Source organism: Gopherus flavomarginatus, chromosome 2 (genome assembly GCF_025201925.1).
Source record: "Gopherus flavomarginatus isolate rGopFla2 chromosome 2, rGopFla2.mat.asm, whole genome shotgun sequence".
In the NCBI taxonomy this organism is placed as follows: domain Eukaryota; kingdom Metazoa; phylum Chordata; order Testudines; family Testudinidae; genus Gopherus; species Gopherus flavomarginatus.
The window spans coordinates 127,020,350-127,037,620 of NC_066618.1; the positions used below are offsets into that span (position 1 = coordinate 127,020,350).

At 41.9% G+C, this 17,271-nt stretch overlaps 1 protein-coding gene across 1 annotated transcript in view; it reads left to right on the forward strand.

The window, feature by feature from the left end:
• TERT (telomerase reverse transcriptase) overlaps nucleotides 1-17,271 on the forward strand; it is a 115,479-nt gene that overhangs the window by 10,643 nt on the left and 87,565 nt on the right. The window contains exons 4-6 of the mRNA XM_050938130.1: nucleotides 3,787-3,976; nucleotides 10,209-10,391; nucleotides 13,780-13,941. Of these exons, the coding sequence (XP_050794087.1) occupies nucleotides 3,787-3,976; nucleotides 10,209-10,391; nucleotides 13,780-13,941 (535 nt within the window). The remainder of the gene's footprint in view (nucleotides 1-3,786; nucleotides 3,977-10,208; nucleotides 10,392-13,779; nucleotides 13,942-17,271) is intronic.

Sequence of the window (17,271 nt, forward strand, 5' to 3'; positions counted from 1 at the left end):
AAGTCCCATAGTAAGATTGGGAAGACAAAGTTAAAAGCTACTAAATTCACTTTAATGAATGTTCAGTTTAAAAAAATAATAATTCTATAGTACTGGATTGTGGCATTGCATAGTGTCACAGCTAGGTTTTTCACCTTTAATAATGTCATGTAATAGGAAATGCTATAGCAGGGGTAGGCAACCTATGGCACGGGTGCTGAAGGCGTCACACGAGATGACTTTCAGTGGTACTCACACTGCCCGGGTCCTGGCCACTGGTCCGGGGGGCTCTGCATTTTAATTTAATTTTAAATGAAGCTTCTTAAACATTTTAAAAGCCTTATTTACTTTATATACAACAATAGTTTAGTTATATATTATAGACTTATAGAAAGACCTTTTAAAAATGTTAAAATGTATTACTGGCACGCAAAACCTTAAATTAGAGTGACTAAATGAAGATTCGGCACACCACTTCTGAAAGGTTGCCGATCCCTGTGCTATAGCTTTTGCTTTTAAACAATGTAATTCTAGAACTCAATATTGTTTTTATCTTTTAAAAAGTAGTTTCACACGTTCAAGTTCTTTGATAATGCAATATTTAAATTTGCAATTTTGAACCCTATGGTGAGGAAGTGCAAAAGTTTAAGATCTAATGAGTGTTCATTCAAATACATTGTATACATATGGTAACTTCAGTTTAGTTCTTATAGACTACTAACTAAATAGATTAGTGTACTGCATGTACAATTTGGCCAAGTTAACACTGATAAGGTCTTTGTGGCAACTACTGTATCTTCATATGTGTTGGTGCAATACCTGACCCAATGATTATATGGAGTATACGTTAACATAATCCAGTCACTGTCCATCATTAAACAGTTTTAAACAAAGTTTGGGGTTTGGTATACAGAGAGCTCAGTCTGCTTAATACCACGGCAAACACACACCTTTTATTAAAGATACAAAAATGAAAAAACAATGTAGTATCTGAAATACAAAACATTAAGGCTTTCATTTTAACAATATCTCTTGTTCCCATTCTCTTTCCCTTTAGCTGAAGAGAGTTTTTAGAAGGAAACCCCCTTGTCTGATGGCCTATCCAAAGGATGTAACTCTTTTTTGGGGAAAAAAGAAGTTAGTTCAGATAGGCTGGAGCTGTCACTGTTGCTGTTGTTGTTAAAGTCTGATCCCATTTCCTAAGAAGACAAAACAAGACAAACACACACACAAGGGAGACAAAAGAACAGCAAAGATAGAAAATGCAGTGTTTGTCAGATGTTGACTTTTACTTGCAGCCTTACTGTTAGAAAAACACAGGCAAAGCACATGGTCTTATCAGCTTCCTTAAGACCTGTCAAACTTGTACCAGCATTGCTGTTTAGGACATTGTCTTAGTTCTATTTCTAGTCACAGGCTTATTGCAGGGTTGCAAAATATGCAGTCTTGGCTGGCTAAGCCAGATTCTTATTAGAAAGAAGAAGAAAAAAGGGGAATAGGAAAGTGGTTAAATAAGATAGGGAAGGAAAAGGACATAGGGGCAGCGGGATGTTGGAAGGAAAAGGCGAGAGTCTCTCGTGGTGCAGGTGGTGGTTGGGCTTCAGTCAGAGAAGTTAAAGGTGGTGATGCTGGATCCCTCTCTCTGGCTTAGTCTAATAGAATATCTCTCAGGATAATGAGGCCCAGGTTCCCAAGAGATGAGGTGGCAACCGTAATGGTGAAGTTCTCTCCTTCCCCGCCAGCATTGCCAGTAGCCTCTGTCCATTCATCTGTATTTTCCTCCCAAAGTCTTTTTTCTTGTTTTTTAAACAGCCCGAAAAGGAAGTGATGGGCATAATAGTCCATCTGCTTATTATTTTCATAGAATCGTAGAAGGGACCTCAGGAGGTCATCTAGTCCAACCCCCTGCTCAAAGCAGGACCAATCCCCAACTAAATATTAATTTTGTCCACCAGTTAGGCTTAGTTTTTGACACACCAATTTGGGTCCAGTTTCACACTTTTCTTGTTGACCAGGCATGATTGTAAGAGCCCTTGAGATATATCAGTAATTCAGTCTTTCTTTTTTACACCTTTTCCTATCAACACTTCTTATAGATTATTGCAACATTCCATTAACTTTCACTTCTCATAACTTGAGTTCACAGTTAGGCCAAATTTATAGGCCCAATTATTACAATAGGTCTACAGCTGTTGCATCTTCTGGGCAAAACACATTATAAATATTATATAATAATAATGAACATTGTTTGGCATATCATATCTTGGGTTCAAACTAGCAACCTTAATGTGCACAAACACATAGGCTTTTACACTTAATACATTACAAAAGATTAATGTATTTTACATTTAATTAATAGCATCTAAGGTAACTAAATAACATGAAATATCGAACTTAATAAATACTAACAGTGTTTTCAACTTTGTGTTTAAAAAAGAAAATTTGTACAGAAAGTTGTTAAGACCAGGAAGTTTTATTTACGAAAAAATTAAAAATAAAATAAAACGCACACTAGCAACACTGCAGTGTGATTCATGGAATTGGACCCCTGCATACAGACCCATTTACTTGAATAGGACTCTTCACCTTGTGGCCCCATCCTAAAATCTGATCCATTTTATGGATGGGTCCTTATGCCTATGTGTGGACAACTGTCCCCCCTCAATTCTCCAAGCTGGAGTGCCTTTTATAGTGCTTCGCTGTGAGAACAACCACTCCTGGTCTGATTACACACAATCTCCAGCATGTAAATCACTCCCAGCTATATTGTAAGAGTGCTATAGCCAGCCAACGTGAGCAAACTCCCATTCCCAGACTTCCCTCCAGAAATGTGCATCTTGTACTGCCCAGCACCCTCCTGGACAATATAAGCTCATATAAAGTCAGTCATTTTATTAATAGAAAATGATGTGCACAAATCCTGTTATTCCAAATGAAGTTTCCCAAACACTTCAATCCAAACATACTGTTTTAGATAAAAAAATAAAACAAATCTATTAACTACAGAAGGAGAGATTTCAAGTGATTACAAGTCACGAGGCATAAAAGTCAGAACTGGTTACCAAGAACTAAAAGATAAAACGCAACTAACACCTAAGGGTATGTCTATACTACCCGCTGGATCGGCAGGTAGTAATCAATCTATCGGGGATCGATTTATCGTGTCTTGTCTAGACACGATAAATCGAGCCGCATATCGACGCCCAGAGGAGTAAGCAGCGTCGATGGGAGAGCCACAGCAGTCGACTTGCCGCTGTGAGGACGGCCAGGTAAGTCGAACTAAGATACTTTGAAGCTGCGTATCTTAGATCGATTTCTTCTCCCCCTCAGTGTAGACCAGCCCTGACTTAACAAGCTGAGTGAATTCAAAGCAAAGGTCTCTGTCACCACAAGTTCCAACAGCCTTACTGGTTGAATCCTTCAGTCAGGATCCCCCCCGCTCTCCCCCTCCCCAGTCCAATGCTATTTCCTTTCTTCAAGTGTTGTTGATGCTATTGGTTGAGAGCAAGGGAGAGATGATTTTGGGCATCAGCCCGCTCCGCTTATAACTGTTTCTCTTGCACAAGAATCATCTCCAGCTGATGTTCAGGAGACAAAGTCTGTGTGGACAGGAACCTTAATTCTATTCTGAATAATGCTTTTAGCATAATCTGTTTTCTTGGATTATCTTTTGGTAAGATAGTTTCCACACAGATAACTGAATATATGTGATTATTTCCTGAAACTGAATACTTCACTCGGAAGATAAAATATATGCAATTTATTGCATTTAAGTCCCTTTAAACTTAATGTCCATTTTTATTTTAGAAACCATTTTGCCAAAGTGCATCTTCGTGCATTATCTGCAGAGGAAATTGAAAAAGTACAGCAGAAGAAATGTGTTCCTATGGCATCAAAACTTCGGTTCATCCCTAAACCAAACGGGTTACGACCTATAGTAAAAGTGAACACTGTTTTTGGAGCAAAAACACTGAACAGGAAAAGCAGAGACAATAAGGTCACTGTATTCTGAATTTGCCTATGTTCTTTTTGGTCACGTAACTGATATCCAAGGGGGTTGTGGATAGTTATTTATATTATTATGTATAAATAAAATACATTTTAAAATGAGATTGCAAACTCAAGCACTCAAAAGTCAGGAAATGCCAAAACTAAGGTTGGCCATGCAACTCTATTTTGGGCCCCTCATGCATATGCATTATGACCATCTTTTTAATTACAAGATCACGTACAAATCCCCCCATTCACCCTCCCCTTTCCCTCACCCTGGATTCATTCAGTGTGTAGTTTTACTAGTGTTAACTGAATGAACAGTTATTTAACATTTATTTTAATATTCATTGCAGTAAATAGAGGATGGGACCATATACTGGACAAACAGTCCAAGCCCTGCAGTGAGAAACTCTGAATTAATAATTTCCTTATGGGTTTTTCTGTGATGCTCTCACCATAGAATCAGAGTGTGTCACAAATATTCACAGTACCTGGCTAAAATGAGAGGGTACTAGTCCCAGTTTACAGATGGGGGAACTAAGGCACAGAAGAATATCAAGACCAAAATTGTTGAAGTAATTTGAGATTCCCAAATTGATGTGCCTAGGGCCTACTCTTCAGAATATTTAACATTTTTATCATACTTTATATGTTCCAAATACAGCTCCAATTGACTTCAGTTGCTGTTGTGAACACTCAGCATTTCTGCAAATCTGGCATTTTGTGTCTGATTGGGCATCCATGAAATGAAGGATACAATTAATGGCCATTTATGAAAAATTTGATTTAAGTGACTTGCCCAGCAGGGTACAAGAATTCTTTGGGCAGAAGCAGGGTTAGAATTAGTTTCCCCAGAATGTCATTTAACTTCCTATACCACAAGACCATCATTTCTTTTCCTGCAAATCTCCTGTCTTATTTACTGCATACTTTCCAACTTCAGAAACAAATGGGGCCAGAGCCTTACAGATACCAGCCACATTCACTACACAGCCCTGATTCATCCCCCCAGCAGGTTCATCCTATGCAGTGAAAGAGTCAGGGGGCCTGTGAAAAAAATAGTGTGTGATCATGTAATTAAATACTCATTACATATGTTCAAGCAGGTTGAATTAACATTGGCCAGGCAGTTCCTAGCTCTTGAGTGTTCAACTTTGCAACCTTAGCTTTCTTTTGACGTAGCTTTTTATGCTACATTTTCCCTAATTTCTTTTTAAAAAGGCTCAAATGAAATAGGAATTTTATCATGTGGAACTATACTAACTCCTTTTGAAAGGTCAAGGTGATCTTTTCATTTGAATCAGGACACTTTCCCCCTAATTGCAGTCTCTAATTGCAATGTCAGAAAAGAAACAGATTTTTAAAGTTCTGTGAAGGTCTCTCTTAATAGATCTGAATCCTTTGGGAAAGTTTCAGAGGGGTAGCTGTGTTAGTCTGGATCTGTAAAAGCAGCAAAGAGTCCTGTGGCACCTTATAGACTAACAGACGTTTTGGAGCATGAGCTTTCGTGGGTGAATACCCACTTCGTCGGATGCATCATGCTCCAAAACGTCTTTTAGTCTATAAGGGGCCACAGGACTCTGCTGCTTTTTTGGGAAAGTTGATAGTCTTTTCAAAGATCCCATCTGAGTCTTTTAAGATTTTCAGGTATGTTCACCAAAGTGGATTAGATCTGTCATCCACCCTGTTTTCTGATGGTTCTCCAGTACAGAACTTGACTTGTGCAGCAACAGACCAAATTGCAGGAGAATATTTTGAATTTTCAAAAATCTTTGGCTCTCTCAAGTTGATCAAAAATATTTTGAAAATTTTCAAGCAGCTTAATTTTTTTAACAGACCTATTTAAAAACTTTGAAGTAAGTGTGTGTGTGTGCAGATTTACACACACACACACACACACACACACACACACACACACACACACACACACACACACACAGATTGAGGACAGTATGTAACGGAATGTTAAATTGCATTGTGCTGGTCAGCCACTAGGTGGTGCTATGTGTAAAATTGTTATTTAAGCTAACCTTAGCCATACCTAGCAGAGCATTAAAGGATCTTACAGTGAACACGTCTGGTGTAAATCGCTCTGAGAAGTAAGCTTTGTAGTCAGTCTATCACTCTTCAGTGACCCAGAGAACTTCAGCTGTGACAGACTTTCACAAGGGGTAGATTGGAAGCAGTATTTTGCAAGATTTCGCATTGCAAACAAGGTAACAGGCATTGTCTTTCATTTATGCTCTGGGCAAGAAGCAGAGCATTTCTTTAAATCCTTTGATTTTACTGAATACATTCAGAAAAGAGACTCTGAAATGGTTCTGGCTATGTTTGGTGCATACATTGTACCTCTGAGAAATGTAGTTAATGAAAGACGATGTTTTCAACAGAGAATTCAAGAACCAGAGGAAAATGTTGAATGGCTGAAAACAGAGATTTTTGGAACTTGAAAACATGAAAATATCAGAGACAGGCTGGTTATTGGGTTAACACAGGCCTGCACAACTCATAAAGTGACGAGGGCCATATTACTCCAAAGAAAACAGCTGAGGGCCAACCCCCCCCCCCACTGAACACCCCCCCCAGCGCTGCCCAGCCCCCCCCGAAACAAGCCCCCCCTCCAGTGCCACCCGCCCTATGGAAACAAACCCTCCTTCCCTAGCCCCACCCCACCGAAACAGCTGTATTGAACCTTGGTAATATGTTATAGCGAGCCCCTAAGGTAGTATAATTAAGGTAAAAGAAAAATGTCTTTTTGCTAGAAGTAGAATGAGATCTTCTCCCCATTTTGTAATCAATTGCCTTGTTGAATGAATGAGGTGTGACTGAGGAAGGCGTGGAAGACAGGCACCTCCAGACAGCTGCAACCCTTAGAGAGGGGATGGGAGCCAGACCAGATCAGTAGAACAGGTCAGCCACCGACTCGTAGCTCGTCTCCTCAGCCTCCCACCCCGTCCTCCCTCCCCCGCCACCAGCTCACCTGCCTCCCCTGCCAATGCCCGCTCGCTTGCCTCTGCAGACCCCCACTCCCCCAGCTCACCTGCCCCCCTGCTCACCTTCTCAGCCCCGCCTTCCGGCTCGCATACTCACCCCCCGCAACTGCCTGTCCGCTCGTCTCCTCAGCCTCCCACTCCGTGGCCAATGATGAGCTGCCAAAATCTTAACAACCAGTTCCCTCATACCCCACAAGGGGGTCGTGGCCCACCCCCACCCCCTGGGACTCCTGCCCCATCCACCCCTATTCCCTGTCCCCTTACTGCCCCCTGCCACCCCATCCACCCTCCCCTTCCTTCCTGATGGCCCCCTTGGGACCCTTGCCCCCATTCAACCCCCCTGTTCCCTGCCCTCTGACTGCCCTGACCCCTATCCATCTCCCCACCCCAACCACCCCCCTGAACTCCCCTGCCCCCATCCAACCCCCCCCCCCCTTGCTCCCTGGCCCCTTACCGCGCTGCCTGGAGGTGGCTGGTGGTGCTGCAGCTGCGCCGCTTGGCTGGAGCTGGGCCACGCCGGTGCCGTGCAGCGCAGCATCTGGAACACCAGGTGAGGTCGAGCTCACAGCCTCCCTGCTTCCCGCAAATCAAATGTTTGTGCGGGAAGCCTGGGAGGGCTGAGACACAAGCAGCGACTTCACGTTCAGGCCCAGGGAGGTGGAGGCGGAGCAGAGGTGAGCTGGGGCGGGGAGCAGTTCCCCTGCGTGCCCTGCCCCCAGGGTTACCTACTGCGGTGTGGGCGCCCTCCCACCCCACCCCAACTCACCTTGGCTCTGTCTCTGCCTTGCTGGGCCTGAGCGCGAAGCTGCCACACCGCTTCTCTGCCCTCCCAGGCTTCCTGTGCAAACAGCTGATTTGCGGGAAGTGGGGGGAGGGAGGGGGAGAAGCAGAGTGAAGCGTTCAAGGGGAGGAGGCGGAGTGGCGGTGAGCTGCCAACTCACCTGCCCCCCAGCTCGCTTCCTCAGGCCCCCTCCCCTGCCACCGGCTCACCTGCCCCACTGCCCGCCCGCTTGCCTCCTCAGGCCCCCTCCCCCACCTGCCGCTTGCCTGCTCATCCCCCCTCACCCCCCGCGGGCCTCACAGTGAGCCCACATGAGCTGCATGCTGTGTAGGCCTGAGCTAACAGATACATTTTTTTCACAGCAGCTACTGTTGAAGGCATACTTAACTCTATCCACAGCTATACAGAAAGCAAAGAGTCTGAACTATTCAAACAGCAGAAGAAAAGGCAGGAGTAACTTGAAAAACCTGAAACTAGCTTAGAAGCTCTAAATAGCAGGATGGCTAAAAGTCATTATAAAACTCTGGGGTCTATTGCTTGTGACTACACAAAACATGCTTGGAGAGTGAAATTGAATATTTATGACAAGACTGTCGATTTCTTGAAGTCATCTCAGAAGGGGCTTACAGTTGCCTTAAATGCCTCCAAGAGCTAGAGTCACCTGTAGCAGTTCTGACTAGCCCTGGAGGTATTCTGAACTGGGCCAGTTCACCTCAAAAACAACTTACAAAGACAAAAGCTTTGCATTCAGAATACATGTGATCAAAGACCAACAACCTTCTCAGCCGCAGCATGGCAGCCATGATGGGCTTAGTAAGAAAGGAAGAATTCAATAGAGTTGATGTTATTGGACATTTGAAATCAGATCCTGTAAAAGTTAGCTTAGCAGATAATGCTGAACCATACAAATTGGATGGACAATGACGTTGGACAACTCCAGCTTCGTAAAGAAAAATAATTCAGGGCCCAGATCATATGTGATCAAGATTGACAGTGGAGAGTTCAAGAGAAACCATTGACAACTTCGGTTTGCTCCTCAGGAGGAGTAATCAACAGAGCAGACTCTATAGATGGTGGATGCAGAATAAGAAGACTCAGGGTTTCCAAACTGACCATAGGCAGTTGTTGCAACTAATGGACAGTCAGATGACTAAGCCATTATGCATTCAGGCCATGTATTTAGAAAACTAGTATGATTCAGAGACATTTAACAGACAAATACTTACGGAAGTTCAAAGATAGTGTGATACTGTATATTTGTAAATGGTAGGAATGTAGAACTTTAAAGAGTGAGAGATAATGGAATGCTAAATTGTATTATAGTGGTCAAGCACATAAAAATGCCTTACTTAAACTAACCTTAGCATACTTGGCAGAGCATTAAAGAATCTTGTAGTGAATACATCTGATAAGTGTCTCTGAGACATAATCTCTGTAGTCTATCTGTATCTGATACAGGTGCCTGATCTGCTAGTAGCAGCCATGCAACCTATTCTGTACAAGAAGTATGTGACCCAGTATCCCTTTTCTGTGTATAATTTGTACCTTTTCTCTACCTATAATGGAGTAACTTCAGATGCAGGTACCTAGTTTTACGCCAGCAGTACAACATAAGGAGCAGATTTTGCAGGTGTAAATTGTTTTTTTAAATGTGGGGCTTTTGTGGTCATTGTCTGGATGTGATTAGTGACAGAGTGTGACTTTCACCATTAACCAAAGACAAACTTAAAAAAAAAAAAAGTTTGAGAAGTAAATTAGCCAGTAATTTTGTTAAAAATAATTACTAATCTTATGTAAACTGTTAAAGTAAAATCAGATCAGTAGAACTGTTATACTAAAGAAATAAAATCTAATCTGCTTGATTTTCAGAGCTTTTTGTTGAAATCTATAATTGATTTTTCAGTGTAAAAACATGTTCCGAAACACCAAAAAAATTTGGAAATTCCAAATTTCTGTACACCTTTGTCATGATTAACATATAACTTTGAAAGGGTGAGAACTCTGCAGTCTGTATACAAATTTGGGAGGATTCCTAATCCCCAAACTCTGAGACATGCAAGAGGTGGGAATCCTGAGGGGGCAATTTTGTGGTCTTCAGCATCTTGAGCAGCCAGCTCTGACAACTCTTGGATGTCATTTGTTGGTTTCAGAGAGAGTTGTGTACAGCTCTGATTGGCTGCAGGATAGTTGTGTAATGTAAAATTGTTTGCAACAGGAATACAAGCTTTGAGGCAGTTTCTGTGACTATGACCATTAAAGCATCATTGAGGTTTTTTGTGTAGTGCAGCTTACTAGAGAAAATATAGTAAAGATATGAGTCAATTTTGTCTGTCTGCCTTTTTTTAACACTCTGTGATTTCAGTAATTATTAGAGAGCCCCAGGTGCTCATTTTTTTGTAAGTAAAATCTACATACTGAACGTGAAATATAACATTTTAAGTTTGGCTTTTGGTTACCCATAGGTTCATTATTTCAACACTCAACTTAAAAATCTATTTAGTGTTCTGAATTATGAACGAACCGAAAACACCAGTCTCCTAGGCTCCTCAGTGTTTGGGAAAGATGATATATATAAAATATGGAGGAAGTTTGTTTCTGAAGTTCTTGAATCAAATGATAAAATACCTCGTTTCTACTATGTGAAGGTATGTTTCCATTATTTTTTTCCTCTATTGTTGAAACTGATCTTGTTGAAATAATGAAGGTTTTTATTATTTTTTTTAATATTATTTAGGACCACTTTTTTCTTTGAGCTGTCTCTTTAAAGGTAAACTTTTCTACTAGCCAGGAGCTGAGTGTACAATTGTTTTTCAGCAACATCTGATATTTAAATGCAGCACAGGGAGCTGCTTTCACTGGATTTTTCTGTTTCCATAATGCTGATTCTGTCCCAGTGAGTGGAGTGTTTCATTTCTTTTCTAGAATATTTGAATCAGGTAGTAGTCAAACTATTATGGATCATGTATGTACTTGTTTAATAGCTTCTAGCACTTTTTGTATAAGCGTATATGAACAGGTGTGGCTGTGTTGGTTTGGATTTTATTTTCTTTAAAATGTAAGTTCAGGGCTTGGGAAGACTTGCCAGATGGATTTTGAGTCAGAACAGTATCTCTGTAAGCAAAATTACTCCTGGGGGGATTCTGTGCCAAAAAATTCAACATTTTGCAAAATTCTTTGTCAAAAAATGCAGTGTAATCACACCAGTTTCAATTGTTTTGGTAATTTATTTAAACTGCAATATAGAAAAATGTCACAATAACTATTTCAGCATTTCCTAAACACATGAAAGTTAAGTTTCAAATACTTGGTAACTAATACCCTGCATTCCAGTTATAATCCTGGATTTTCATTTAAATTACATTACAGAACACCAAACAGGGGAAAAAAAGTAGAATGTCATTTTAAATTGCTCAGACTTTCACACGTGAAAGTCATACAGTTTTGCTAATCATTGTCCTGGACCTGGCTGGGTACTTCGGGAAGTGCTTGATTCTGGTTGTCCTGACATTTTATTGACTGCTTCGTAAATGTTCTATCTGCCTTCAGAGTCTTTTAATGAGCAAATAAAATAAATCCTGAGTTGAAATCTAACCCCATTGTGCCACTTCGACACAGGAAAAAAGTGAAAAAGAACATAAATCTTCCTAGTTGAGGATTCCATAAGAAGAACATAAGAATATAAGTAACTATTCCCTTACTGTCATTTATAATAAGGCTCTTTTACATTACTCTGGCAATGTAGGGGCCTTAAAACTTTCACAGGTTTTATGCTCCTGGGGGAATTGACAGAGAATGGGAATAATTAACTAACAATAGGAACATTAACAATGTTACTACTTAGGCTGCTATATTTCTGCCTTAGAGAATGAGAACAATTAACCATCAACAGCAACTTTAAGAATGTTATTACACAGTCAGGCTGCTACAGTTATGCCTCAGAGAATGCGATGATTTAACTAACAGGCAGGCTGCTACATTTCTGCCTCCAGCCTGCCTCGTACATAATAAAAAGCCCTACCCTTCCACACCAGCGAGCTGCAGTAGCAAATGAGACAGACAGGAGTGTCTCTTGTTGTCATGCACATACCCCCAGCCCTGCCCCCCAAATGGTGATCAACCATGCAAACACGCATCCCCAGCCTCCCTCCGTGTTACTGAGGCTGCTCCAGGCACGCTGGAACAGATGTGCTGCATGGGCTGCTGGGGAATTGGTGCCTGATGTACTGAGATGCCACCTGTTGTACGGGGGTCCCACTTCATCCATACATGCCGCCATTCTGGGCTTCCTCACCCTGTCCTTGCTGCCAGGCCTTCAAGCCTTCTCTAGCACACACACACAGGTAAGGCCACACCCAGGTACGACACAGACTGAAATCAGTTCTGTGTAGAAAGATTCAGCTCAAGGATTTATCCAGCAGTCACGTGCACGACTCCTTTGGGGTGTAAACCTAAAATAATATTGTCTTGCGCTATATAGAAAGATCTGCACAATGCAAGCTCATAAAAATTGCCCCCTCCCTCAAGGTGGAGAGAGAGAGATGCACAACTTTTTGCATCCTCTCTGTCACCCTGGATATAAATTTCACAAACCAGGTTTTGAAATGAACAAGAAATAAGCATATTAACTACGAAAAGTAAATTTTAAGTGATTATAAGGGGTAACAAACAGAACAAAGCAAATTACTGAGCAAATAAAACAAAACATGCAAACTAAGTTTAATGCACTCAAGAAACAAAATGTAATTTCTCACCCTAAATGTTGTTTTAGGCAGGTTGCAGAGTTTCTGTAGCTTAGAGTTAGTTATTTCTCTTTACAGACTGGACACCTGTCTCAGCCTGGACTCAACCCTGCCTTTTCCTCCAGGTGTTTTTAGCAGTCTTCCTTCCTGGGCAGGCAATGGACGAGAGTCAAGATTAACCCCCTCCCCAGCCTTAAAAAGGATTTACCTAAGGCAGGAATCCTTTGTTTGATCCCCATCACCGTACGGTGGAAAAGTACCAGCAAGTTAAGATATTGTCCAGGGTCACCTGACCCTGCAGTGCCAATGCAGCATCCAAGGAAACTTCTCAGGAAGGAGTGAGATAAGCATTTTCAAAGTTCTGTTGTCCTCCTTAATGGCTCATCCAGGCTCTTTGCTCTATGGTGGGCATTTCTCAGGTGAAAACACAGTTGTAATTGTTACATAGTTAATATCCCTAACTCCATATACAGAAATGATACATGCATACAAATTGGATAAACACATTCAGCAAATCATAACCTTTTCAGTGATATCTCACATGACCCATCTTGCATAAACATATCTTAATTATGCCATATTCATGTCATAATAATATTTCTATGAGGAATATGGAGTGTAACGTCACAGTGTGTGTCCCCTGGCAGATTTTTTTGTGTGTTTTTCTGCTCGGGGGGCACAGAAAAATATAGGCCATATGAATTCTGTGCAGAGTACATGCTGATGTGAAAGATGACCTGGATGTGTGAAGGTTTCAGATGGGCGAAGTTCAGGAGCACCATTCTGGTGGGAAGCCCAGCCCATTTAGCCTCAGCTTCTGTAGCTAACCCTACTTCAAAGGCTGCTTTATTTTTTTTTTTTTTTTGTGGTCTGCCTCTAACTAGTAAATCTTTGCGATAAATTTGGAGCCTTCCCCTTCTGCCTACCCTCCTTTTCCTTCTGGAGGTGCAATACCCAAGCTCACTCCATAGTCTCTTGGCTGCTACAAATGTAACCCAATGTGTGTTTTTGTCTCCCGCTATCACTCCCCTTATAATAACAGCTTAAATTCAGTTAAAGCTGATGGTTTGGGCGTCCCCACTTGTCTGAATAAGGGAATGGATTATTCAACAGAGAGAACACAGAGTAGCCTTTCATTTTTGTCACTGAATTGGACTAACTGGCCCAACAGGCCTCCTCCAGCCTAATACATTCTGTGAAATTTTGTCCTTTTACCTTAGCTTTGTTCTTATGTGTACGAGAGTACTTACAGTAGCATAATATGGGATTGATTTTTTTTTTTTTTAAATTTCAGGCTGATGTCACTGGGGCTTATGATGCTATTCCTCATGATAAACTTGTGGAAGTGGTCTCTCAAATCTTAGATCCCGAGAAAAGAACAGTCTACTGCATACGGCGCTATGCAGTGATCAAGATTACCATGAGTGGACAAATCAGAAAATACTATAGAAGACACGTATGACTAGTTAAATTCTTATTCTTGCTATTACAATTTTTCTGTATTGGGACATATCCATTTAATCCTTTTTTAATTAACAAGACTTAGCTTAATTATCTATAAAAGCAGCAAAGAATCCTGTGGCACCTTATAGACTAATAGACGTTTTGGAGCATGAGCTTTCATGGGTGAATACCCACTTCATCAGATGCATGTAGTGGAAATTTCCAGGGGCAGGTATATATAAGCAGGCAAGCTAGAGATAACAAGGTTCATTCAATCAGGGAGGATGAGGCCCTGTTCTAGCAGTTGAGGTGTGAAAACCAAGGGAGGAGAAACTGGTTTTGTAATTGGCAAGCCATTCACAGTCTCTGTTTAATCCTGAGCTGATGGAGTCAAATTTGCAGATGAACTGAAGCTCAGCAGTTTCTCTTTGAAGTCTGGTCCTGAAGTTTTTTTTGCTGCAGGATGGCCACCTTAAGGTCTGCTATAGTGTGGCCAGGGAGGTTGAAGTGTTCTCCTACAGCACTCCCAGCTATCTCCGTGACACCACTGATTTCCTGAGGAAACTACAATGCATGGGTGACCTTCCAGAAAACACCATCCTAGCCACCATGGATGTAGAGGCTCTCTACACAAACATCCCCCACACAGATGGAATACAAGCTGTCAGGAACAGTATCCCTGATGATGCCACAGCACAACTGGCTGCTGAGCTCTGTACCTTTATCCTCACACATAGCTATTTCAAAATTGATGACAATATATATCTCCAGATTAGTGGCACCGCTATGGGCACCTGCATGGCCCCACAATATGCCAATATTTTTATGGCCGACCTGGAACAACGCTTCCTCAGCTCTTGTCCACTCACGCCCCTTCTCTACCTACGCTACATTGATGATATCTTCATGATCTGGACCCATGGGAAGGAGACTCTCTGGAAAAATTCCACCACAATTTCAACAGCTTCCATCCCACCATCAACCTCAGCCTCGACCAAACTACACGGGAGGTCCGCTTCCTAGACACCGCGGTGCAAATAAGTGATGGTCACATTAACACCACCCTATACCGAAAACCTACCAACCGCTATGCCTACCTTCATGCCTCCAGCTTCCATCCCGGGCACATCACACGATCCATTGTCTACAGCCAAGCACTGAGGTACAACCACATCTGCTCTAACCCCTCAGACAGAGACCAACACCTACAAAATCTCCACCAAGCATTCTCAAAACTACAATACCCACACGAAGAAATAAGGAAACAGATCAACAGAGCCAGACGTGTACCCAGAAGCCTCCTACTGCAAGACAAACCCAAGAAAGAAACCAACAGGACTCCACTGGCCATCACATACAGTCCCCAGCTAAAACCCCTCCAACGCATCATCAGGGATCTACAACCCATCCTGGACAATGATCCCACACTTTCACAGGCCTCGGGTGGCAGGCCAGTCCTCGCCCACAGACAACCTGCCAACCTGAAACATATTCACACCAGTAACTGCACACCGCACCATAGTAACTCTAGCTCAGGAACCAATCCATGTAACAAACCTCGATGCCAACTCTACCCACATATCTACACCAGCGACACCATCACAGGACCTAACCAGATCAGCCACACCATCGCCACTTCATTCACCTGCACGTCCACCAATGTAATATACACCGTCATATGCCAGCAATGCCCCTTTGCTATGTACATCGGCCAAACTGGACAGTCTCTACGGAAAAAGATAAATGGACACAAATAAGATACTAGGTATGGCAATATGCAAAAACCTGTAGGAGAACACTTCAATCTCCCTGGCCGCACTATAGCAGACCTTAAGGTGGCCATCCTACAGCAAAAAAACTTCAGGACCAGACTTCAAAGAGAAACTGCTGAGCTTCAGTTCATCTGCAAATTTGACACCATCAGCTCAGGATTAAACAGAGACTGTGAATGGCTTGCCAATTACAAAACCAGTTTCTCCTCCCTTGGTTTTCACACCTCAACTGCTAGAACAGGGCCTCATCCTCCCTGATTGAACTAACCTCGTTATCTCTAGCTTGCCTGCTTATATACACCTGCCCCTGGAAATTTCCACTACATGCATCTGACGAAATGGGTATTCACCCACGAAAGCTCATGCTCCAAAACGTCTGTTAGTCTATAAGGTGCCACAGGATTCTTTGCTGCTTTTACAGATCCAGTCTAACACGGCTACCCCTCTGATACTTAATTGTCTAGTCACCATATACATGGACATTCTTAAAAAAACAAAAAATAAAACATACAACCACACTTTATAGGGGAAACTTGCTAGAGGAGACAAGGCCCATTCCCCTAAGCTTCCCAACAGCTGTTCTTCTGTCCCCTTTCCCTGACCACCTGTGGAAGGCTAATAGTAAAGGAAAGTCTGAGTTACCTCTTCACTAGGTAACTGTTGTTGCCCCTGCAGCCTCTCACAGCACGATGCAAGATTGTGGTAACAAAGGACTTATGCTGTGTTTTAAACAACTCTCTGCTTTGTGATATGAAAACTGAGAGTTTCCATTGTTTTAATGACTGGTTAAGTTAATGGGTTGGAATGTAGCACAACAGAATTAGGCCCACTGAATATAAGAATGGCCATGCTGGGTCATACCAATGGTCCACCTAGCTGAATATTCTTTCTTCCAAGAGTGGCTGATGCTGTATGCTGCAGAGGGAATGAACAGAACAGGGCAATTACCAAGTGATCCATCACTTGTCATCTAGTCTCAGCTTCTGGCTGTCAGAGTGTTAGGGACACCCAGAGCATTGCTAATAGCCACTGATGGAGCTGTCTTCCATGAATGTACTTAATTCTTTTTTGAACCCAGTAATACTTTTGGCCTTCACAACATCCCTTGGCAACAAGTTCCATGGGTTGACTGTGCATTGTGTGAAGAAGTACTTCCTTTTCTTTGCTTTAAACCTGTTGCCTACTAATTTTGGTGACCATTTTTTTGTGTTTTTGTTATTTATGTATATTTGTGTTATTTGAAGGGATAAATAATACTTCCTTAATCTTTTTTTCCCATCCCATTCATGCTTGTACAGACCTCAGTCATATCCTTCCCCTTAGTCATCTCTTTTCCAAGCTGAACAGTCCCAGTCTTATTGATCTCTCCTCATGTGGAAGCTGTTCCATACCCCTGGTCATTTTTGTTGCTGTTCTTTATATCTTTTCCAATTCTAATACATCTTTTTTTTTGAGATGATGTATTCAAGGTGTGAACATACCATGGATTTATATAATGGTATTATGATATTTTCTGTCTTATTATCTGCCCATTTTCTAATGGTTCCTTGCATTTTTAGCTTTTTATTTAT